The 23,684-nt window shown below is 38.8% G+C and overlaps 3 protein-coding genes across 10 annotated transcripts in view; 1 reads left to right on the top strand and 2 right to left on the bottom strand.

Annotated features, from left to right (window-relative positions):
• LOC307022690 (uncharacterized protein) overlaps positions 1-9,568 on the bottom strand; it is a 47,198-nt gene extending 37,630 nt beyond the window's left edge. For 3 of the 6 annotated variants that reach the window (XM_079655550.1, XM_079655554.1, XM_079655555.1), the window contains exons 1-2: positions 9,199-9,568; positions 8,806-8,973 (exon numbers count right to left, since the gene is read on the bottom strand). In XM_079655550.1, the coding sequence (XP_079511676.1) occupies positions 8,806-8,920 (115 nt within the window). In that variant the 5' untranslated portion in view covers positions 8,921-8,973; positions 9,199-9,568. The remainder of the gene's footprint in view (positions 1-8,805; positions 8,974-9,198) is intronic. The other 3 variants (XM_079655551.1, XM_079655552.1, XM_079655553.1) reach the window with 2 other exon arrangements.
• Positions 9,569-14,693: 5,125 nt separating this feature from the next.
• On the bottom strand, positions 14,694-18,975 carry stpg1 (sperm-tail PG-rich repeat containing 1). 2 transcript variants are annotated; one of them, XM_079653812.1, is made up of 8 exons: positions 18,836-18,974; positions 18,633-18,757; positions 18,450-18,551; positions 17,948-18,127; positions 17,751-17,859; positions 17,491-17,659; positions 17,209-17,393; positions 14,694-16,015 (listed from the first exon to the last, which is right to left on the bottom strand). In XM_079653812.1, exons 1-8 carry the CDS (start codon positions 18,864-18,866, stop codon positions 15,942-15,944), a joined length of 975 nt encoding a protein of 324 aa, XP_079509938.1. In that variant the 5' UTR covers positions 18,867-18,974; the 3' UTR covers positions 14,694-15,941. The 2 variants fall into 2 exon arrangements, with proteins under 2 accessions (XP_079509938.1, XP_079509937.1); XM_079653811.1 differs by having other exon boundaries at positions 14,695-16,015; positions 18,633-18,760; positions 18,836-18,975.
• meaf6 (MYST/Esa1-associated factor 6) lies at positions 18,847-23,516 on the top strand. 2 transcript variants are annotated; one of them, XM_079653813.1, is made up of 8 exons: positions 18,847-19,132; positions 20,058-20,173; positions 20,464-20,551; positions 20,657-20,702; positions 20,804-20,996; positions 21,880-21,909; positions 22,387-22,420; positions 23,042-23,516. In XM_079653813.1, exons 1-8 carry the CDS (start codon positions 18,977-18,979, stop codon positions 23,054-23,056), a joined length of 678 nt encoding a protein of 225 aa, XP_079509939.1. In that variant the 5' UTR covers positions 18,847-18,976; the 3' UTR covers positions 23,057-23,516. The 2 variants fall into 2 exon arrangements, with proteins under 2 accessions (XP_079509939.1, XP_079509940.1); XM_079653814.1 differs by lacking the exon at positions 21,880-21,909 and having other exon boundaries at positions 18,851-19,132.
• The last annotated feature ends 168 nt before the right edge of the window (positions 23,517-23,684 follow it).

The raw sequence follows: 23,684 nt of genomic DNA, 5'->3' as shown, positions 1-23,684 counted from the left end.
ACATAAATCCCAAACTATAGTCATGGTTAAATACCTTTTTTGTTTGTAAGTTGGGTAAACTGTCTCTTGATGTAAACTCATATCCTATTTCCTGCCACCAAACAACCAAACATTTGGACTGACCTGTCACCTGACACAAGATGCTGGTTTATATCAGCAAACATCAGACACCACATGGGGGATCATTTACTCTGTATCTCAACCCCTCTGTGAAAACAAGACAATAAAAGACAAGCTATTAAAGGTTAATATGAGTGCTACATAATGAACATGAAAGCTCAAATAGATTCAGTCAGAACGGCGAGTGGCAGGAGACAGGATGTAACTGAACTGCAGAAAGGAGAGATCTCCAGATGCTTTTAACCACAGAGAAGTGGGTTACCCAGTCACAAAGACGTTCAAGCATGAATCATATGTATCATCTATTATTCACTTTTTCCTGCTTCTCTATCCACCGACTCAGAGTTGATACTGAAAAATTAGAACAAAGGTGACCGAGTGAGAAAGAGAATATCTCTGAACCATTTTTATTGCAGGGTGTTGAGAAAATCTTTTCTTGGAGACAGAAGAGAGAAAATAGCTCAGACGTGGTTTGTTTTGACTGCAGCTGTAGTCAAGGAGTTTCACTTCTCTAGCCATGACCTCACCGTTCGGTCATCATCTCCGTGGCTTAGCAACAATAACGAAGGCGTGTGATGTAAATAAGCACAGACACCATCTTTATGTTGAACGCATACGAAAGGAAGAAATAACATCTGAACTCCATAGTCAATCACTCTCCAAGATGCAAGGGTAACAAACAGGACAACGGCCACTACCTTAAAGAGTGACAAAGTGGAAAAGCGTTGGGAAAAAAAACATATAAGTTTAGTTTTATGGCAATACCTCTTTGCATACTTTTGAAATGTATAGAAATTGGAGTATCAAGTACCTAAAGCTGTCATTCAATGTCAGGTCAAATTTCAATCTTGTTACCTCCACCAAGGAGGTTGTGTCTTAGGTTTGCTCGTTTGTTTGTTAGCAAGATTATGGAAGCGTCTTTCGCTTTGTTGTTTCGAACGTCTGGCCTGCAGCTTGAATGTTTGGTTTCAGTCTTTCCGCTCTCAACAAACCTGTTTCTTGCTTATATTTTCAGCTAAATAACTCAGATGCTAAAAATGGTATGCTACATACCCATATACGATTAACATACAGACAAAGTAAGCATCTAACTTTGTTAGCATTAAGCATTTAAAAGCTAAAAGTGATTGAATATTAGGCCTACATTCATCAGGAAACCAACAGTATGCTACTGTTAGCACAAATGTTTACTTACATTTTTTTACAGGCGGTTATATGTTGATATTGTGTGCGCAGTTTGATGCATTGCCTCCAAGAGGCCAAACAAATATTACGTTGTCTACGTTGTTGTTGCTTCTTGTTGAGACAACATTTATGAAGTTTTCCAAGAGCGACCTTGCCAAAAAGAGAGACTCCTAGTCTGCATGTCCAATTAAAGTTTTCGTTTGTTCATGTTGGTGTGTATATAAAAAAAAAACTAACTCTTGATTGTCTTTGTAAAGAAAACTTAAAAGAGAGACATGACTGATAAAGTGTAATTAGACTAAAGTTGTCCCACCCACTTGTTTTGGAAAGTAGGGCATAACTATGTGGCGACTAATGTTGACCTGGCAGTGCGGTGAAGTGCAACTAAATGTAATCTCAGCTGAGGTCTGGTTTTAGTGCTGCATCACAAACAGTCAACACAAACACTTAGACAACTGGAAAAAAACAATTCATTTACAAAAATAGTTCATATCTCTAGTATAGCTGACATTTGTATTATACATTTTTCTTTTAAATATTATTGTGTAATGTTAGAATTTTAAAAAAGTATAAAAAATGATAAATAAACCTATTTTTGTATATTCATTGTGATAAATATAATTACAATTATTACTTTTATGTATTGTGGAAGAGATGTATATTTGAATTTCACTTCTTGCAACCAGTACAGACTGCTTGAACTTTCTTATGCATGACACAGACGTAAAATAATAGACTTGCAGTGAAATAATCAATTATTTCAATAAATGAATGCCGTGAAGATGAGGATAATACCTCTTCACTGAATCATAAGGAATAGGGTGCTGCAGCATCTGCCCTGTAGTGTTTTGCTTCATAAACATTTGATGTTAAATCCTTTTTAGAGAGAACGATCAGGGATAGTAATGACATTTCCCCAAGGTCAGACAGGGGAAACATTTGGCAATCAAGACGCTAATTAACAGTCTGCATGTCTAAAAGAAAGACCTAACTGGCTGCAGCCAAAATGTACTGACATTTTTCTTGAACATTTTTGCATATCAATGCATTAAAGGAAAAAGCCAGGTGCTAGCTAGGTCAACCTGCAACTGGTGTTTGGGTGATGAAAAAGGCAGAGTGGCGTCATTGAAGGAGAGATTGCAGGTAATCAATTGACTGGTGCAGCAGGAGACGCTGCATTTTGAACTGCCTTCTTATCTGTTGTTCAAAACAATCCATGTGGAGAGCAGACAAACACATGGAGGGGTTTGAAAAGAAAGAAGGAAAACATCTGACACACCACCTGACGAATAACACATCCCTACACAACTGAACGATTTTCTCTGGACAACGGGAATATGAACAGTTGTCAAATTAGTTTTAAGTAAAGATGGCTGAACATACACTTATTATTCTGGGTTTTGTTGTCCTGTCTTCCAGATTAAATGGGGTTGCAACTTGCAATATGATGTCTGTTAGCAGAATGCATCCACCATCAACTGCACTCTAATATTAGAGCCTGTGTCCTGTGACTGAGATGGTGTGTGTGTGTGTGTGTGTGTGTGTGTGTGTGTGTGTGTGTGTGTGTGTGTGTGTGTGTGTGTGTGTGTGTGTGTGTGTGTGTGTGTGTGTGTGTGTGTGTGTGTGTGTGTGTGTGTGTGTGTGTGAGAGTTTAAGTGGACATGAGCATCAAATGTAACTACATCCGGGCTCGTATCTCCACACACATACAAACAAGCATAAATACAGTACAGAGGGGGGGGGGGGGGGGTACATCTGCTAATGATTCCCCCAAGGTTGGAGTAACACATCAACAAAAACATCTAGTAAATACTGCAAGGCAGCATGGGTAATGGGGGGAAAAGTACAGGCAGAGAGGGTTTTAAGGAAGGAGGCGTCACACAGATGGGGTTTTCACACCAATGCGGTTCAGGGCCGGTTCGGAGCTAGAGCCTGAAAAGCACCGTTTTTTCCTGTTCACCTTACTTTGACCATCCGTTCGCTGTTATTGATTATTGTGGAGAGCAGGCAGACGTTTTGTTTTGTATTATAGCAGCTATCGGATGGAATCAATACATGGGCTGCACAGGTTGTCATGTCCGACTATCGCAAGTAGAATCATAATGAACAATACGCTGGTAAAATGTGCCTGTGGAAAACGGCTTATGCCACAATAGGATAGCAACAACAAGTAGTCAGTTTAGCTTCAGTTGCCATGCTAACATCACCCATTTTATACCAGAGAAACTTTAATAACAGCTTTGTGATGCCAAACAGCGTCAATTCAGACTGAAACACATTGACTTAAGGGGAATTGGGGATATGTATCAGCTACTTGTGGGACAGTCAGACAGTGAATACTTTACAGCGGACGCTGCCGTGTGAGCTAACCCGGAGCTAACGGGAGAATATTTGGTACCACTTTACAGTAAGACTACCCTTATAAAGGGTTTACGAATAGTTTGTAATTCATTTATTAATTAAGTTGTGAACACTTTATAAATCATTAATAAGCTTTTATAAGACATGAGATAAACAGGGCAACTGTGACCGGTTGCTTGCCAAATAGTGAGCCCACATTTATCTGTGAAGACTTCGTCTTCTAGATCAGCCAGCATCCTTGGTATATGTTGCTCACTGAGTTGATTCTCGCTAAGTAGCCAATATAAGGCTTAGTCATCTTTCCAAATAGTGAGCCTGTGTTGATGTATGAAAACTATGTTATAACTGGTTTATAAATGGTTCTTAATAATTAATAAAGTGTTTACAACCTAATTCATAACCTAATTATAAACCCTTTATGAATCCTTTATAAGGGTAGTCTTATTGTAAAGTGGTACCGAATAAACTCCCATGGAAGAGCAGCACTGCAGCGGTCGGTAAATGTGGCTGAAACACATTAATAAACAATTAACCAAGGCACTCTGGAGAAAAGTATAAGGTTGGAGAAGTCATTATTTTATTTAATCTGTCTTCGTATGATTAAAAGCAACACGATCATCGACCCGACGCAGTCCCCCATTGTTGTTGTTGTTGTTGTTTTTGTTGTTGTTGTTGTTGTAGTGAGCGCCGTAAACGGTGACGTCATGACGCAGCAGCGGCAGCACCAGTCGGGCTCTGGGCGGTGTGAACACAACGGGGGCTGAAAATAAAAACCGGTTCCGAACCAGAAAAGCTCTAGCATGGAGCTAGAATGGGAATCGCGTTGGTGTGAAAGCCCTAAGAGAGCCAGTTTCTAGGATCCGTGTCACATCAGGTTTCACCCCTGACATGGGATCAGCAGGTCTGAGTCTGAGAAGTGAACGTCAACTAATCATTTAACACCAGAGACAAATCAGGAGAAAATGTCAAGACCAATTTTTCTTATTGGACTGTCTCAGCATCACATTGTAACTGGATCTTACAAAACCAATATCTCATCTTTCTGATTGTACTCAAATGTTGCTCAGGTGACATTACTAGTAGTTTTGAATTAGCATTATGGAAAGCGATGCTTCCAATTGTTCTCGTTTCCAATAGCCATATTTCAACAAAGAACTTCCATGCATTCATTTGCACCCCGAAAATAGCTGTGTAAATATAAAATGTATAAATACGCAAGACATTTTAGGGGACAGGAAGTGTATACCATTTGGCATCATCTTTAGTTAGAGCATCTTTTTTACGCATAGGAAACGCACTAGTTCAGCTGAAAGCTTATACAAAAAATCTTGCTATCATAGGAAACGGTGGCCTAAATAACACTCAACATTTAAATGTTAATTTCCTTATGATTCTGAGAGTGTTTGATCTCGTATTACTGCTCTAAAAGAGTCCCAGGTGTGTAGGTGTTGCTACAATGACTCTTATCTATTAAATGTGATATGACAATTCCTTGTATGACTAAACTCTGCCTCACACCGCTCTCTAACAGGATTATGCTGCTAACAGGATTATTATTCAGTATGTATCAACATCCCATTCATGATTTCTGCTTTTTTATAGCACGGGAAACCGGGGACACATGACTAATCTGTGCATAAGCGCTAAGCGAGCTACATCCTCCTTCTGCTTTATACTCAGAAGCAGCAGAATGGAGCATTTCCTCTCCTTTCCTGTGAGAGGCTGTGATTTATAGCATCTGGTCACAGGGACCGCTGACGTGGAGTGTTGAAGGGAGAGAGCTCTGGCCTCCTCCTCCTCCTCCTCCTCCTCCTCCTCCTCCCTTCTTCTTCAAAGATCCACTTAAACCAAAACAATCTTGCCTAAACCTGGACTCCCTGTCCAGGTTCTAAGACTCATTCTAGCTGATCTCTTCCTCACAACCCTCCCACCCTGTTGAACAGGCATTTGAGCCCCCCAGGACACAAACAAGACACAGTTGTCAGAGCTGTGAGAACTTGAGCCCTGTCAGACTGCAGGAGCTGAGAGGAGCTTTGTCTTACAGTATGTTTTAGCTTTAGCCTTTCGATGCTAACAGAAAGTATTAAAAACGCTGTCATACTTGAAATAATGATTACACAACCAGCAGTATATCAAGAGACACTTCATCTGCTACAATTTGTATTACTAGTTGATTAGTTGACTGCAACCCCACCCCCCCTGACCCACCTTTGGAATGTATTGTTTTACTCTTGGCTGGACATGCTAGCGCTTGCGACGTATACTGCCATTATTTGCTGTATGGTACACAACATGGGACATCCCAAAGAAACCTGTTTTAAATACACAAAGTACTGTCAATAGCTAACCATTTTTTTTATACATTTAACTTTAGAAATGTCCACCCACAAAATTACGCCGTACAGTATGCCGTTCGACAGCTATGTTACGTCCATACGCTAAATTCAGCTAATGGTTATGTGTTACAATAATTTACAAAGTAAAAATGGTAAAAACTGTCTTGGTCTGGCTTCATAAATCCTCTTATTGTTGTTGTTATATATTTTTGGGTTTTGGCCAAATAAAACAAGACAATTACGAAAGTATGTGTTACTTGCGGACCTATACGTTAGTAATGCAACTCTTTAATGTCTTACAAACCAGGAAGAGGTCACTTTTTCTCTGAGTTTAATTGAGTAGGGCTAATGATAACGGCAAATCAAAAGCGAGTGGAAGGAAGGTTTCTGGGCCAAAATCTACATTTCCAGCCAGGCTGTAATGTTGAATTACTGCCAAGAACACAACGTCAGCATGACTGGGAAGCTCTCGGGGCCAAAGGGAGTCCACGTCTCATGATTACTTCCACAGAGGAGCATTGACTCTGACTGCAGGGCTGGGAAAGCCAGTGACACTGCAGATAACAACTGTACAATTTAAATTCCTTTTACAAACAAGCGCAGAGGTTTTCTGTCTTCACCACACAATAAGCCGGGACCACTCCTATTGTGAGACCTAAACAAAGGCTCTTTGAACAAGTCATGTCTTGGAGAGTTCGACTCCAGCCCTTGCAGTGTTAGTAAGAAAGGAAGCTGCAATCTGTATTCTGCAACATTGACTCTGACACACCAGCAGACAGACTCTGATTAAGTGGCGTAATGTCTCTGGTTGACTGGTTTCAGGGGGTGTGAGGGATGAGAGGAGATAATGAGGTAAGGAGGGGTGTGTGTTTGCATTTGTGTATGGGATTAAATGCATTAGGGTTAAACCGAAGGTCCTTCAAGCTCAGAATTTAATAAATCACTCTGATATTGGGATTATGAGTCTGCAGGCTACAGTAGGCTGTACAAAAACAAGCAAACCATTGTTGGATTCAATATCTTATTTTTTTTTTTTTTTAACAATGAGACTCAGAGCTCAGGAGGAGTCAGAGAGTAAGAATGTTTCTGTTTATGTAACGCCGCTGCCTTTTTCGGCATCTGGCATTGCTGAAAACGTCACATGTTGATCAACCATGTTGCATGCTGCAGATTTCACCGGAAGGCCTGGAACCAAAACATGCTTTGTGTTTCACCTCAGATCACTTATTGATCGGTGGATTTGTTCAAGAACAATAAGAGCTTGTTGAGTATTCCAATAAACAATAAAGTCTCATGATTAGGCTCCAAAAGAGAGATTCCAAAGTTGACAACCATGCCTCAAAAACACAGGCTGTCGACCTCCTCACCGTTCAAGCAATATCCAGTTGACAGATTGTTTAAAAGCATCACTGTTCTACAATGAAAAACAAATATGCAGAAATAACTATTTATTAAAATGGAAAGAAAAAACAGATAAATCATTAATCATCATGTTTCTGCCATCGCTCAGAATCACTTTGGACTAATTCTGACTTTTTATTGTTTCAATATACCCGGATCATCACTGCAACCTAAAGGAGTCAAGAACAGGATCCGTGTATTCATTGGGATGTCATATTTAAGCTTAAACTAGAACGATATATTGGTCAGATTATGAACATATCGTCAGTATCGAGGTACGAGTCCAAAAACATAAAGTAAAAAAGATTGTGCTTTAGAAATGCCAAACAGCGTCATAACCATCACATCATTTTAAAACCAAGGAGTTGACAATTTCAAGAAATGTAAAAAAATGAAGAGATAAGGGATCCACATTGTCCAGTGTTAACGCAACTGCCCATGTTTCCATTCAACTCCCAGATATGAATATGAATTGGCCTCAAAAATCTAGAATCCATCAGAACATGGTTTCAATATTTACAGCAGATGTACAGACCCCCACTCATGCAGCGAGCCAGCACCATGACAGCCGCCCTTAGCGGTGATATAAAGCTGCAGCAGACGCTTGCCTCCCTCCATCTAAAGGGGGAGGGCTGTACAGAAAGTCACCTTCTACCAGCACACAGGTCAAGGGGAGATGTGTGATGGAGGTGCTTTTATAACTGTGTCATCCATAATTTAATTTAAGCCTCCATCCAACTATGGAGATGTGCTGCTTTTCTCGGTTCATATCCTAAAACAAAACAATGTTGTTGTGTCAGTCATAACCCAAAGCTTTCCATAGACCTCACCTTCGACAATGAGAAACTGGGATGTAACATGTTCTAAATGTTCTGATATTGCATAGAAAATAATGATGAGCCTTACAGACAAGACATCACAAACACATGAGCCAGATCAAGAGTGGAAATAAACCAGAAATTAAAATAATAATTTACTAGAAAAACAGATACTATGCTGTATTGAAAAGCCTTAATTAATTATCACCTTCTTTACCATGGTTTTGAATGCACATTTCAGGGTTTGTTGGTCTAATTCATTTCATATTTACATTATTAAATCAGGATAGCATGTATAGTTCAATAGGGAAATTGAACTATACAATACATATCAGCTCAAAATATGGGTTTCACTATAATTACATGTTCTCTATGGTTGGTGGAGCAGCTACAAAGAAGATGGAAAGTGTGAGAAACCATGAGATGGGAATGCAGATGTTTACGGTCTGCATCAGGCTGCTGACGTGCACTTGAGCAAGAGGAAAAGAAGATAAAGGAAGAGTTTTTAATGTTATTCTGGGATCTGATTAGTATCCCACAGACAGTGTGAGGAACAGTGATTGTTTTTAGGCATAGAGTCTTGCCTGGTTGTACATGCGGGCCATTTCCCCCCCTGTAGACACTGACGTGTTTGGTAATCGAGACCTCAGATTGGTGCAGCATTTCCAGGGGCTCTTGTAGCGCAGATACAGCCCACATGTGAATAAAGGGGAATTACAGAAGGGTTGCCAAGAAGGAAAAAAAACTCCCATCTGTAAAGATTGAAGGGGGAGGAATATGATGTGATGCTTCAGCTGTTGAATCAAAAACGTTCATTGCCCAGGAAAGCTGACCGGTCAAACAAATATCCGACACAGTTTTATAATAATTGGTAGGATAAAAAGATTAAGGACAATAAATCATTTATAATCGCAATCACCATCAGTAACGTTATTCGTGACCTTTTTGTTTGTGTATGTTGACTGTGATATACTCACATTTGTCTGTTAGTGTCAGTTTCTCCTCGAAATGATGTCCCAGCTCTTTATAATCCATTGTTTCCATTCAGGCGGAGCGATTCCCAGTTGCTGTCATTCCTCACAGTCGCACCAGTACAGGAGATGAAACTCCCGGTACAGATCGCCCCAAACACGCCCTTTGTAAATCCAACCGATAGAAGAAAAAGTGACCAAAAGAATAATGTGGAAATAAAAACAGGATCCGACTGAAAAAGGATGGTAATGCCTGAAATGTTGAATTATAATAAACTCTTGTCAGTGTGTAAGGAATTAAATAAGAGACTCAGCCCAGGCCAGCGGGTCTTTAATGGAAAATCTACAGTGAGGGAATAAAAAAGCTTCAGCGAGTCCTGCGAGCCGCAGTCAGGCTACAAAGTATCAGAAAAACACTTCCGGTTATACTTTTCAGAATAAAGGAAATCCCACTCTAATTCCAATAATTTGTGTGCGGTCTTATATTTTCAACAATTTAACAACATGTTTATGACAGGGGGGTTAAATAATAGTAGATATTTCTTTTAAATAAAGTAATTCAAATGTGATATTCTCTGACTACCTGAAAATGGTGAAGCTTGAGCTTGCTTTGTGCCTTTTCTGAATACGTGGAGTATCAAGCATCATATGTATTTTTCTTATGTGTTTTTTTTCTTCTTGTATTTTACTTTTATTTTAAGTCCAGAAGCATGGTTGCATAGCCTACACGCCTTTTTCTCAAAATATGTAATGAAAAAAACTAAACACACAGGTACTTGTGTAAAATGTAGGTGACAATTAAAATATATTTATATTATACAAATAAACTGACTAATTCAAGAATTAGCAATAATTGGATATTTGTTCATGTTAAAATGCAGGTGTTATCCCAGAATGTTCTTCAGAATGTGTCAAGTGGAACAGCCCCATTTTAATCTTATGAAAACAAATGACACTACTTTGTTTAAAAATATTATTAAAACTATGTATTGGTTTAAAAAGATTCATTATTGAAATACTTCAGAATACTTTATTGGCTTCACATAAAACACATGTTTTATAATATGTTGGGGGGCTGTGGCTCAGATCTTCGAATCAGAGGATAGCAAGTTCGAGTCCCACTGCAGTCAGCATGTCGTTGTGTCCCTGGGCAAGTCGCTTTGGATAAAAAGCGTCTAACAAGTGACATGTGATGTTATATTTCAATATGATTTGCAATATTACTGTTTCAATATCCTTGGCAACATTTGTCTACTTTTCATTTTTAGTGTACTGATTTCATAAAATTATCGTATCTTTATTAAGGCTTCTTATACACTTAATATCTACTACTTCACAGTTTGTATTCTTCTGTAGTATTTTGTATGCAATCTTTTGCTCTACGTTTTCCTGTCAATAGGCTGTACCTTATTCTGAAGTGAACATTGCTTTATTTCCGGTTCAAGTCTTTTATTACATTGTGCAGCTTGACGCCGCTAAACGTAGCAAAAAACCGCATGCCGGAGAACTGGACCGTACCAACTATTTGGCAATGGAAGCAAACCATTTACACATTCATTAAAACACCAAATAATCTAGCGAAGAATAACTAAAAACACTTAAAAACAAAATGTGTCGCTGTAAGGAATTTTTCGTTGGTTTTAACACCAGTAATGGCACAAAGGGGTCCTCTTGGACCCCTTTAATGGTTTCATCCATCAGATGATTTCCAGCAGCTGAAAACAGACCGCTGCCTGGAAAGAGGTGAGTTGTCATAACATCGAGAAAGCGTATTGTATGCGTAATTAAAGCGAGTATTTATATATTAATTATCAGTAGTAACAGTTGCATTAGAAAAAAACAAAAACATTTTATTGTTCTAATGCAATCGTGATTAGATGTTATATTGTCCCCAATCACCTTCAAGTAGCTTTATAAATGTACCAATAAAGAGATAAACAATCCTACTTAACATAGGGATATACACTGGGATGATTGAAGCCTGTAGAATGCAGTATACTGTAGAAGCACAGCATGCTACATTCTACAGGCTTTAATCATCTTTCCCGTGTATACAAAGTGTCAGGGCATTGTCTCATGATGACATATTGGAGACGACATACTAATGAACAGTTGACTTGACCTTCCTGCCACTGCAGGAGACAGAGGAGGTCAGTCTTCCTGGACGAAGTCTGTTGCCCATGTCTTACCTGATAAAAAGAGAAGCAGCATGAGGATGAATAAATTCATCTTAAAGAAACAAACCATATCCCAGTAAAACATGTATATGGCACCATAGCAGTATCAAATACTCTTTATTGGAGGGCTGCGTGATCAAAATACATTGACTCAATCCGGGAAGATGAAATATATTGTAGGTGTACATCAATGATTTTCATGTTGAAATGAGGGTCAAAAGTGGCCTTGCAGGTTGGAGGGGCAGTGCCATTCATTCATATTTAAATAGAAGGATTTTAAAAATAGTCTAGACAGAATTACACCCAGTAGACTTTTTTTGGTCATTTGAATAAAAATAAAACATATTAATTATGGATGAGGTCATCTGTTTCCTCATGCCTTTAAAAAAAGAAATCTACATGACGTAAAGGACACTGAATGCAATATTTATGTTTAAAAGCAAAATAACAATTCTCCAATGCTTATTTTTCTCTTTAGTGCAGAAACCAACGTGAAGTTGGAAGTATCTCTAATGCTAAAAGGGCAAATGTATGTGAGCTTTACTACAGAGATAAAAAAATGCATGACCCACTTAGCTGCTGAAGACACCAAGGACTTACAGACCTAAGGACTCTTCGGTTATTGCAATATAGACCTCTTTCGTTTTCCTTATAGTTCGGCCTAAATAGAAATGTTGCCAATGAAACCTTATTTTATTTTTCCTATAAATGTGGTACATGGCGGCTAAAGATAGCCAGTGATGTGCTGAAACACTGCCAATCAATCCTACTCGCCTCCCTGTGACACATGAAAGGGGAAGGGAGCCGATTCAATCGCCTAATGGAGGTGGATCTGACTGTCGGTGCCTGTTAGGGAGTGTGGAGGTTAAAAATGATTTGTTGACCAAGTTACGGGATTTCAAAACGCAAGGGCAGGAAATGTAATACAGCAGTTGAGAAAAAGGCAGGCAGCGCTCAATAAACCCTCCATATCTTGTTCGTCTGCATAATGACCTTTGTCTCCTCCTTAAAGGGTCCCTATTGTGTTCATTTTAAGATCATATTTGTATTTATGTCCTCTACTGTGACATGTTTACATGCTTTAATGTTCAAAAAGCTATTTATTTTTCTCATACTGCCTGCGCTGCAGCACCTCTTTTCACCCTCTGTCTGAAACCAGAACCCAGTCTGCTCTGATTGGTTTGCTGGCCTGCTATGTTGCGATAGATGAACCGCTTAAGAATGTCCCGCCCCTTAGCCTATCATGTACAATGTGTTAGAGCACTAGCCAATAGAAGTGCGAGGTTAGCCTTTGCAGAACATTTACATGCACAAAAACCTATATAACATAGGAATGAGAAAAGGCCAAATAGGACCCCTTTAACTTCTATAAGTTATACTGCCATATAAGTACTGAAGTATTTGTTGCTTTTCTTCCATGTCAGCCATTACTAGAAAAATAAGATATCACATGAGTTAAGGGAAACTTCATGACTCGGATCACACTGTAAACTTGTGGTGTTTTTGTGCTACTGTAAGTCATGTGTTACAGAAGAGAGAAGGGGCCGGATGTATTCATTCTTAAGGCTATAACCTCAAAATAAATAAATGACCTAATTAATCACAGCGCATCTTCATCAGTGAAGGGACTGTTTGTTTCACTGGTGACGTATTCAGACACAGATTGCAGAGAAACGATAAACAGACTAACCTTTTATGATCCTCTCAGATCACATCTAGCACACACTGCAGCAGAATGAATATTACTGGGCAATCATTGTTATCCCAAAATCCACTGGCATGGCTAAAAAACAAAATCGGATGGACGAACAGGATTTCTTTTTGTTTTCCTCATATCCTGGATTCTCCATGACTCAATACATGCACCATGTGTCTTGAATGTTTTATGCAAGACTCATGAAAACACAGTAGAACAAATTGTGCCTGCAAACCACTGATGTACTGCCAAGCAACAGATATAAATTGACAGTTAGCTCTTACGCAGACAGCGTCACTTTAGCTAGACAAATTACTTTTATTAGATCTCTCTATAATTGGTATCATTGAGGGAATCATCTTACGTAATACACCTTTATAGACCACCTAAATGAATGAATAAGGTTTTAAATCAGTGGAGGTTGATGGAAAAGTTATTCCATCCGCATGTATGAATGTCTCCTGAAACAAAGAACTTTCTCAATGAGGCTTCTTTTGAGGGGTGCATGTCCATACTCGCCTACACCTGAGTGAGACATGGGGAGGTTCAGAGAGCCTCCCATAAACCCATAGAAGCATGCGGTTAATTGCCCCTCCTACACACAACCACAAAGGCAACCACTAAGCTAAAAAGCCTGCAGTTACATTTCCAGATCCTCCCTACACTTTGCACCTAAGGGGGAGAGCACATTTCGGTCTACAAATGGAGTTATAAAATGCTCCTCTTATTGTAAAAAAAAACCCAAGTGCACAATGGCTTGATTTTACAAGGCAAGTACACATATTTGGAGAGCACACTGCTGAAGTCAGAGTCTGAATATAACTACAGCTGCTGCAGTGTGGGAGTCAAACATGTCTGCAGTTGGTGTGGTTATCGAGTGCAGAGCTGGGGAAACGTCCCCAACTGATTTCCTTGCGAGCAGATGACACACGGTTTTCCATTCTTTGCACATGGATAAAAGCTTGACGTATAAATAGCAACTCTTTGGCACTAGGTTGTCATTCCCACACAGCACAGCGCTCTATGACAGTGAAGGGCCTACATTATATAAACGCTGAATAAAAATGCAGACGGGAAACTGTCCTTTAAATAAGATGTAAGGACTTCTGTTAAATATAGAAAATTACACTGGGGTGTCATCACAGTCATTACTGCCTGAAATGAAAACAGGGGGCTTCAGGTACAGGCCCAAACGACAGGTATATTCAGATAGACCGTATGAGAAAAATAATGAGTTTTCTGAACATTAAAGCATGTTAACATGTTCTATTAGAAACCCAAAATACGTAAGTATGCACCTGAAAATGAGCATCATATTTCGTCTTTCCATGTCAACAACTGCATCTTAAAAACTGAAAATGCCAGCGTGTTCATCACTGTAGTGAAAAATGAAAACATTTTGTGACAGAGAGTTGGATGAGAAGATTGAAACCAAATCCATAAATATGTGGCAAATATGGAGCTACTTCTGAAGAACAGCTAGCCTGGCTCGGTTGACAGCTAACAAAGAAACACATTAAAGCACCCCTTAAACTGACTCATTGAAACATTATATCTTGTTTGCAAAAGTGTAAAAATTATAATTTGCAGTTGCCAAGAAACTTGCAGCAATTTACCGGGGTCAAGAAACAGTCCTTTTTTAAATCATGTTTTTTTTTGTTGCTTTCCAACAGCATAAGTAAGCATTCACACACATTTATTTAAAGGCAAAGGCTGACATATAAGGTGCAATAACGTATTTTTAATATACATAAACAGCGTGTGTGTAATTATATAAAAAAGCAGTTATTGCGGGTGATATGTGTATACAAGCATGTCATGATGATGATCATCATTTGAATCGTGTTTGTGTTCACCTGATGAATGAAAGTCAAACATTCAGTCTCTTTTTGCTCTGGTTTTGGTCTCCACCACCTCCTTACGAAATCAATCTGTCTCTTTAGCTGCTTAATGTTCAACTCTTTCCCCCAGCAGCTCTCTATCTGTGTCTGCTGCTGTTTGCTGCTGACTAGGTAGTGTACAGTGAATGTGTGTAGCTTTTTTTTCTTTAACAGCTGTCAGCTTCAGCCAAAAACTATGCGAGAGCCATGAGAAAGAGCCAAAACAATAAAGTTGCAGCATGACAGCGAAGCAATGGACCAAAACTCACTATAAACTAGAGGAATTGCAGATGCAGGTATTAAATACCTGCCAGTTCATCACGACAAGCAAACTCTTCCACATCTACTGATATATTTGTATGATGTAAAACTTGATTATAGCTGTATTTAAAAAACAAATGTCAAGGTATCAATATGCTTGTCTAACTCTAGGCCTGAAAGCAAACAAGCATTATCCCAAAATGTAAAATTGCCAGCAAAGTGGGGTCAGAGAAGTGTAAAGTGACTGTCCCAACAATATAACATCTGATGTAGGCTGATGACGAATGTGTACATTTGTCTTTCTGGGTGAACACCATCCCTGCCCCATGCCCGCTCAGTCACATTGCTCACATACAGTCACTCTCCACCCCTCGCCTGCCCTCCGGCAGTTGGCACAATGGTGTCATCTCAAGCTCTCAGCTGTTATTGAGGCGTACCACTGACCGACCAGCAGCTGTCTGAGACCGCGGCAACGCTCGCTGCTATATCATCTCCAGAGTGGAGCATCAGATATGGATAAATACAGTATATGATTCAACCTCTAAAATATCTTCTACTTGGTATACTTAAACATGGAAATAGAGACTAAATGGTTGCAAACATTTAATTTTCATTGTTTCTTCTCGACAAATACTTAGAAACACATACCTTGCATAGAAGCATTTTGAAACAGATAATCACAGTTCAGGTGTCTGAGAAATGTACATATCTGCAGTATAGATGACCTTGAACGTTTCATACAGGAAGCCAGACTCTGGAGTCGTTAAAAAAGAAGGACTGCTTTGGCAAAATCTGTGGATCGTAGAAACCTGAAAGAGGGAGATGAATTATTTACAGCTTTTATATTAGCAATCTCACCAGCAATTAAAATAATATAATTAAGAATACATACATGTCTTTCTATAGCTAGAGAACATTATTTCAGAAAAATAGACACCATGACATGTGAAATGTAAGGGAGGAATTTACCCACAGGTCACTTATTGGCTTTAAATAAAGATGCTTTGCACATTTTTTAAGGTTATATTCAATGGGAATAGTTGCATTAACAATTGTGTTGAACAAAACGTATATAAAATGTGGGTTTGCCTGGAAAAACCCAGTTATAAATCACAATAAATTCTGAGGGCGTCGGTTGTGATAGCGTAATATAACCAATCTGTGTGGTTTGTGATGTAATCAACAGCGATGTGTGCACCATCATAGCAGATAAATAACACATGTGAAAGTATAACAACAAAACTTCACTCCAGTCACCTCAATCACCTTCTGACATCATCGGTGTCAAGGGGTCAAACCCCAAGAATTTAAATTATTTACCAATGCAATTCAATCAATAAATAATGTAGACATGTTTTCCATGACATTATAATGACATACAACCAAATATCATACTCAAATGCTTCTTCAACGGCCATGCATAGTATAGCAACTAAGACTAATTTAAGTGAGCATGATTGATATCATTAGAAACAAATATTTAATTTAGATAAGCGTTGAGACTTAAAAAGTGAGACTGATAGGGTTAAATATCTAGAAGCTTCTCTGAGTAATTTTATGGTGAAATGTTGTCATTAAATTTGTATGTGCACCTTCTTTCCCTGCCTCATTTACATATACTTAAGTCAGCAGTTTCCAACATTTCCAACACTCAATTTCAACTGCTCCCAGAGAGGGGCTGCATATTTAAAGCATAATCTTATATTTGTGTTTTTATTTAAAGACATACAAATCAGCAACAATTTCATATATTTCAATTGTATATGAAATTTAAAAAATGATTTGGTTTCACTGGATAGATAATACAAGCTGAAGTTTTTATGTGGTGTTAGTGAGTCAAAAGGTTATCTGTATCTGCACTGGAAATATCCTATAATCACCTGCTTGTGTGTTGGTATTTAAACAAATAAAAGCACATATTACCAATAACCGAAATGTCCTGTGAAATGCATGAATGTGTTGATGTTTCATTTAGTGGATTTGATTGTTTTTTAGGCATTACCTGGTCCTGGCGTCATGCCGCCCAGTGAGTCTTGGAGTATCCTTTCAGTTCTGGATGCAAACGCTGCAGTTGGCTTGGTATACAGGCAGTTTTTATCCCTTATGTCATAATGCCCCGGGCCTGGAAAGGGAGGGTCCTTAGGGACAATCAGAGGAGGTGCTGATATTGCCAAATAAAATCCTCTCCTTGAAACACAGTTCACAGAATTGACATTGTTAGATTATTGAAAAATAATGAACTAGTCAACATAACCAGTCAGATAAATATGGTTTGTTTACTCACGGCAGAATGGTCTTCTTCACCGGTGCAGGGGGCTGATGGGGGCTGTAGGCTCCTGGGCCTGGTACATGGTGGTCAACCGGAGGAGGGATTCTCTGAGTTTTTGATTTGAAAGGGGACACGACTGCTTTGGAGCTTTGCTGGATTATATTGCTGCGTACTTCATAGTGGCCTTCAACAAACGTATGATGTAAGACAAATAATATTAAGACAGAAATATTAAAACAAATATTATGCATGATCTTTAATAGAGAGGTAATTACATGGTGATGGCAAATCATTGTTTAAGTAAATAGAGTCCCGTTTAGTTTTTGACAGGAAAGTTGATGTGCCAACCCCTGAGGAGAAGCCCCCTCTGCTGCTACAACGGACCTGTCACAAAAGCAACAAAATTAAAGATATAAGTTAACTACAGGATGCAAAACACATTATTTAAAAGCACCTTGCATTATTCTCATACATCATATTGATTCGGGGCTGGAGTTGGGTGCTTCGGACCATCCTTCTGCACAGCCACGGGCAGCCTGAACACCCTGGAGACTCCTACGTTGAACTTGTTCTTGTTTACCAAGGAGCTTGGCAGGGTGTAGACATTCGGTCCTGGGGTGCATCTCTGTGGGTTACCAGGACCCCTGGTAGTCTATGGGAGAGGATGATACGAATAATGCTCCAACTAGAAACATATTGAGTATATTCACAGGCGATAAGCAAAATTTCAGAGTTTCAGGGTCATAAAATACCACTGTTATCATGTAATTTGTATTTTGTGTGGGGATTTGAGCAGTTAAAGGACACTATATAGACTGTCATGTTGGGAAATCTTTACAGACATGTATGTTTAATTAGATACTCAATTACGTAATCGACAAATAGGATAAAATATTTACAATAAGTAGGACTTTTTAATTTTTAATTGACCACTGAATTCCTATACCATTGCACATTCATTTTCGGGACCTGACCTTGTATCCAACAAAGCCTGTGGTGCCTTTTTTGGAGAAGGAGGGACTTTGGACTTCCGCACTGGAAATAGATACATAACTGCCTGGTCCTGGACTTTCATTCTGAAACCAAAGCATAATGTTAATATTGTTTATATAGTTTTGTTTTTAGCTGATTTAAAGTGAGGGTTGGAGAGTCCCTACCAGACATTTGTTTGAAGGGAATCTCCTAGCTTGAGATGAAAATCCTTTAACTTCTTGATTTGCTTTCACCAGTCTTTGGTATGTTGTTGGAAATTGAGATGAAACGATGTAAGCTGGAACCGTTTCTGCTTTAAAATTAAAATATTAATTTTTAATGTTGTACTTATTAGTTCAAATGAAATAAAGTGCTCACTTGGACTCACTTTCATCAAATCTTCGGTCCATTATGCCCATGGTTCAGTGAAGACGCAGAAAGTCAGCAAATCTTATCGTGTTTCCATGGCGATGTAAACACAGTGGATGGATGGCCCTGACGCGGTCCTTTAGCCCCACCTGTTGGTAAAATGGCCGACAAACAGGCGCTTTATACCGGCCCGCCTCTGTTTTGTTTCCAGATAGCTCGATCCATCATGGCGATGCATGCGAAAGCGACTCCACCACAGATCCCGGACACCCGCCGGGAGCTCGCCGAGCTGGTGAAGAGGAAACAAGAACTCGCTGTGAGTCCCGTAACCGCAATGTTGTCAAAGATTAAAGTGGCAGTACCTGTTTGTTATTTTTCCATGTAGAATTGCAGATAACCGTAACTTAAATGTCAGTGAGTTCTAACTGAGGCCTTTGCTAAATGCTAAGCTAATGATAGCCGTTGCTTATGCTAGAAGCCCCTGCTTTTATGACTTAGAGATCTCGTTCTCGTTTTGCTATCTAATTTTGATTCTGCTGGTAATGTTTAATAAAAAAACACCCCTGTGTTGTTAGCGTTAGGATTTCATTTTATTCAGACTTTTTTTTCTTCTTCCGCTCACAGGTATTGCTGCAGCCAGTATGCTAACTAGTTAGCACAGCTACAATTTAGCCGCCGCCCGGTGGGCTCAGTTCTCGCGTTAACTTCTTCTTCTTCTTTGTCATTTTACGGCAGCCAGCCGGCAACAGTTCAATTGCCGCCACCTTATGAAATAGTCCACTACTGTGTCATCTTCATTCTATATTAAATGTAGCTTAAGATGTGAAAATATATGCTTTATTGGCCCTAAGATAACATTTGTCTGGGCAGTAGTAGGCTACTAGACACAGCTGCATCAACTTAAAACAATATGCATACGTCAATGATATATGTATGTTTCAGGAGTGAAATCATTAAAGCCATACTATTCTTTCCTTTAAACAAGTGTCTTTTTAAAAAGTGAAACAGCCGCTGTATTCCTTTACCTTAACCTCAATACTCTAGAATACATTCTTACTATTAGATATCTGCAAAACATCAATGTGCACCTATACCCATAGGAAAGTAACCTCAGTTTGAATGATGTTGACTTTATGGGCAAATTAAGGTTACTAGGTCTATGTTAGTTAGGCTAGCGATTATGCTTGGCCATTGAATAGAACTAGTACTCAAGTTTGTATCTATTTTTTTCAATATCTTAGGAGACGCTAGTGAACTTGGAAAGACAGATATATGCATTTGAAGGCAGCTACCTAGAAGACACCCAGATGTATGGCAACATCATCAGAGGATGGGACCGATATCTCACTAATCAAAAGTAAGTGTCTGCATAGATGTTTTCAAGTTTCTAGAAGAGAAGTAACTTATTATCACAGCTGTTACAAGAGCCACATTGATTCCATAATACAATAATACTTGTGTAACCCATTTTTTTTGATGGATGTAATGAAATCAAGAATCTTAAACTTTGTTATAACAAGAAACCAGACAAGTAATTGATTAAACTATATTGGTGAGTCATGAAATTATTGGGCCATTGCATAGTGGAAACTATGTGTCATCACATTTGATCATAAGCTTCTAAGCATATATTTTTTATTTTAACAGGAACTCCAATAGTAAGACTGACAGAAGGAATAGGAAATTCAAGGAAGCGGAGCGTTTATTCAGCAAGTCATCCGTCACATCAGTTGCAGTAAGTCCCTCTCTCACTTCACTTTTTCCCAAAATGTGTCAGTTGCTCTTTTGCTGCCCACAACTAAAAATCTTACACATCTGAACTCCCTGTTTTTATTTGAAGGCGGTATGTGCACTTGGGGGGCTACCGGAACACATGAATGAAAAACGTGAGTTGTTGTTGTTGTAAAATGTTCATGCCAAGCATCTTTAGGATAGTTTCTCTGTTGTTGGTTGTTTTAGTTTTTTTACACCTATATCGTGTCGTCAGGTGAGGCAGGCAGCGGCACAGAAAGCGACGCCTCTCCAGATCTCCAGAACCAAGAGAACGAGCCGAGCCAAGAGGATACGGAAGATGTGGACTCGACGCTGCAAGACCTAAAGCCTCAGAAAGCTGCCTCCTCCTCATCCTCAGGCAGCCATCACGGGAGCCACAAGAAAAGGAAGAACAAAAACAGACACAGGTACACAATGTAGAGATATTACTCTCTTCTTCTTGAGGAGTGATTTCTCCCAGTAACCAGGTTTCTTGTTTGCATGTAAACACACAAGAAACCTGGTTATTTGGAGAAATCACGTAATAAGGGAAGTTTGAAAGTATTTACAGGCACAGATAAGACCCTATTACTGTAACATCCATGTCTACATGCATAAGATCAGGTAGGAATTCCCCTCTACTTTAACCTGTGTTTGGTACAATGGCTATGGTACAATACAAATGTCGTTATAGATTTCTTAGTGTTACAACATGCGACATGTTGGAAGAAAAATAAACTCAATTTTGTACAAAAGAAACTAAGCGTAGTGGCCGGAGTATAACTCTTTTTTATGAGATGCTTGTGTTTGGAAAAACATTTTTAAAAAGACAGAATACTTCTAGACCAAGGCTGTTGGAAAAGTTACCTGGATGCAATGTTAGACACATTTTAAGTGGAAAGTTAAAGGATATTTGATGTTTGGAATAAGTAGATGTATAGACTCCTCAAATTTAAATACTTCTGTAGCTTTAATTATGGGAAAATGTGGTATTTTGAGGGATCCAATACCTAGATAAACACTGACGTGAATGCATGTTATAAGAGTCACTGTGTAGGGTGACACAAACTGATCCATATGACTGTATTTTTCCACTTGCCATGTTTAATGTGTACATGTTTCCCTGACTTAAGGCTCCCCTGCTCTAACCACATAATAACACAGCAGGTTCTCCACTAACACACTGTGACAGAGTGCATCTCTCACTCTGTAAAGTCTGGACTGCAGTATTATTTAGACGTAGGGCTTTAGACTCAGGTTGGTGAATTAACAGTTGCTGCTCTCTTCCTTCCCCTAATGCTGACCCCCCAGTCCTTCTGCCATGTTTGATTATGACTTTGAGTAAGTCTGAATTTTACTTCCTGCTCCTGTGGTGTTTAAATCATGCCTGCTTCAAACCCCATCCTCACCTTTTCTCTGTGTTTTCCCTGCTCTGTCTGCTTCTGTTGACCTAGACTTTGAGTTTAAGCCTGCTAGTTATTCAGCCATACTGCATGTCCAACACTTCATCATTTGAATGCATATCAGCATCCGGCACTCTGATCTCCATTAGAGTTTCTTGCTTGGTAGTGTCATATCTTTCTGACCCCCAGATTCATTTCAAGTGTGCTTCCCAAATTCCAGCTATTAAATAAAACATGGTTGCTGTTGTCAGATGCTGGGCTTGCTACACAAACAAGAACAAACACATGTTCATTTAGTGTTCTTGTTTCGGGGCTTCTTCATGATACAGTAGATATACTGCCTCTCTCCACAATGCCCATTCAAACCAGGTTCTAATCTGTTATCTAATGTAACCTCTTTTTGTGTTCTTTGCAGATTTGACATGAAAGTGAACAAGAAACCGAGAGCTGTAAGTTCATTTCTTGTGGTTTTATTGTCTAATTATTCAGTTTTTTGAGTTGGAATCTACCACTTGTGTCTGTAGCCGCTACACTTCAGGTTCAGGATATTTATCCTTTCCATTGTGACATGTCTTAAATCTCGCAGACAACAAGAACATCTTTCAAAAAAGTAACACATGCTCCATCAAATAAAAAATAAAACACTTGAACGAATATAAACAATATAATAAATAAATAGCCGTTGCTTCCACAGCATCTGAGCGACGCTGCTCTCTCCTTATTACCTTGATTTATTGTTTGTCTGTAAAATATCAGAGAATTGGAAAAAAGAAAGTCATTATTTTTCACGTCATTATAATTGTATGCAGACCAAGATGGCTTTGGACAAAAAATAAATATTTTATATTTTTGTCCGTCCAAAATAATTTTTTAAGCCAACCTTTACTATAATGTACAACAAAGAAAATTATGAATTCCTCCCACAAATACTTAGCATTTTTGCTTAAAACAGACTAAATTAAAATAATTTCAAATGACATTTTCTTTTCTAGTGATTGACTTATCTTTGCTGTAATTTTAGTGTTTATTTCTATAAATGAATTCCATTCTTCCTTCTCTGTCCCCTGCAGGACTATTCAACCTAGCAGAATGACTGGAACACGTGGACTCACATGAGAACGATACCTGTAGAGAAACACAAGATTTCTGGACTTTATGAACTTTGTATGCCTTTTTTTTTTTTCTCGGATGTCATATTTCAGCCTGTACTGTCTGTGTATTGCTTGAAACATTCCCCCCCTCCCATTTCTGTCATCTACATTTTGGTTTTAACCCAAGTACGTAGAAATATGGTGTTGCATGTTACTTGAGGCCGTATTAGGCCCAACTCCAGTAACGCACCATTTTGTATAGTGTGAAAAAAGATTGTATTTATTATGTAGTTAATTTCCAATTGTAGGAATGTTAAGCTTTTTTATTTTTTTGTGCTTTTTTTCAAGCATTACATCGTCTCATTACGTCGTCACATTACGTCGTCACATTACCCCAGATTCTTTTATTACATGGTTGTTTTGCAAAAAATTAATAAAATACCAGTAACAGGAATATGTTTTGGTTGTTTGTTAAAAGGCAGTGCTTTGCGTCACTCATCACAGCAGTTAAAGGATTATTATTGGATGTAGGGAAACGGCTCATAATTGCTTTCTGGCTGTAATAAGAACGCTAGTCTCTGTTGATTTTATGTCAATCAGGCCGACACAGGCCTGTGAAACT

Source organism: Notothenia rossii, assembly GCF_949606895.1.
Source record: "Notothenia rossii genome assembly, chromosome: 10".
Taxonomy (NCBI): Eukaryota; Metazoa; Chordata; class Actinopteri; order Perciformes; family Nototheniidae; genus Notothenia; species Notothenia rossii.
Note: the sequence above shows the minus strand (reverse complement) of the source record. Positions and strands in the feature narration are given on the sequence as shown.

Coding starts and splice junctions, on each gene's coding strand:
- meaf6 (XM_079653813.1), top strand. CDS start 18,977: ATGGCCGACAAACAGGCGCTTTATACCGGCCCGCCTCTGTTTTGTTTC. Junction 20,997..21,879: donor AAGAACAAAAACAGACACAG/GTACACAATGTA, acceptor CTGACCCCCCAG/TCCTTCTGCCATGTTTGATT. Junction 21,910..22,386: donor ATGTTTGATTATGACTTTGA/GTAAGTCTGAAT, acceptor TGTTCTTTGCAG/ATTTGACATGAAAGTGAACA.
- stpg1 (XM_079653811.1), bottom strand. CDS start 18,866: ATGGGCATAATGGACCGAAGATTTGATGAAA. Junction 17,860..17,947: donor CAGCCCCGAATCAATATGAT/GTATGAGAATAA, acceptor CTTTTGTGACAG/GTCCGTTGTAGCAGCAGAGG. Junction 17,394..17,490: donor GTGAAGAAGACCATTCTGCC/GTGAGTAAACAA, acceptor CTGTGTTTCAAG/GAGAGGATTTTATTTGGCAA.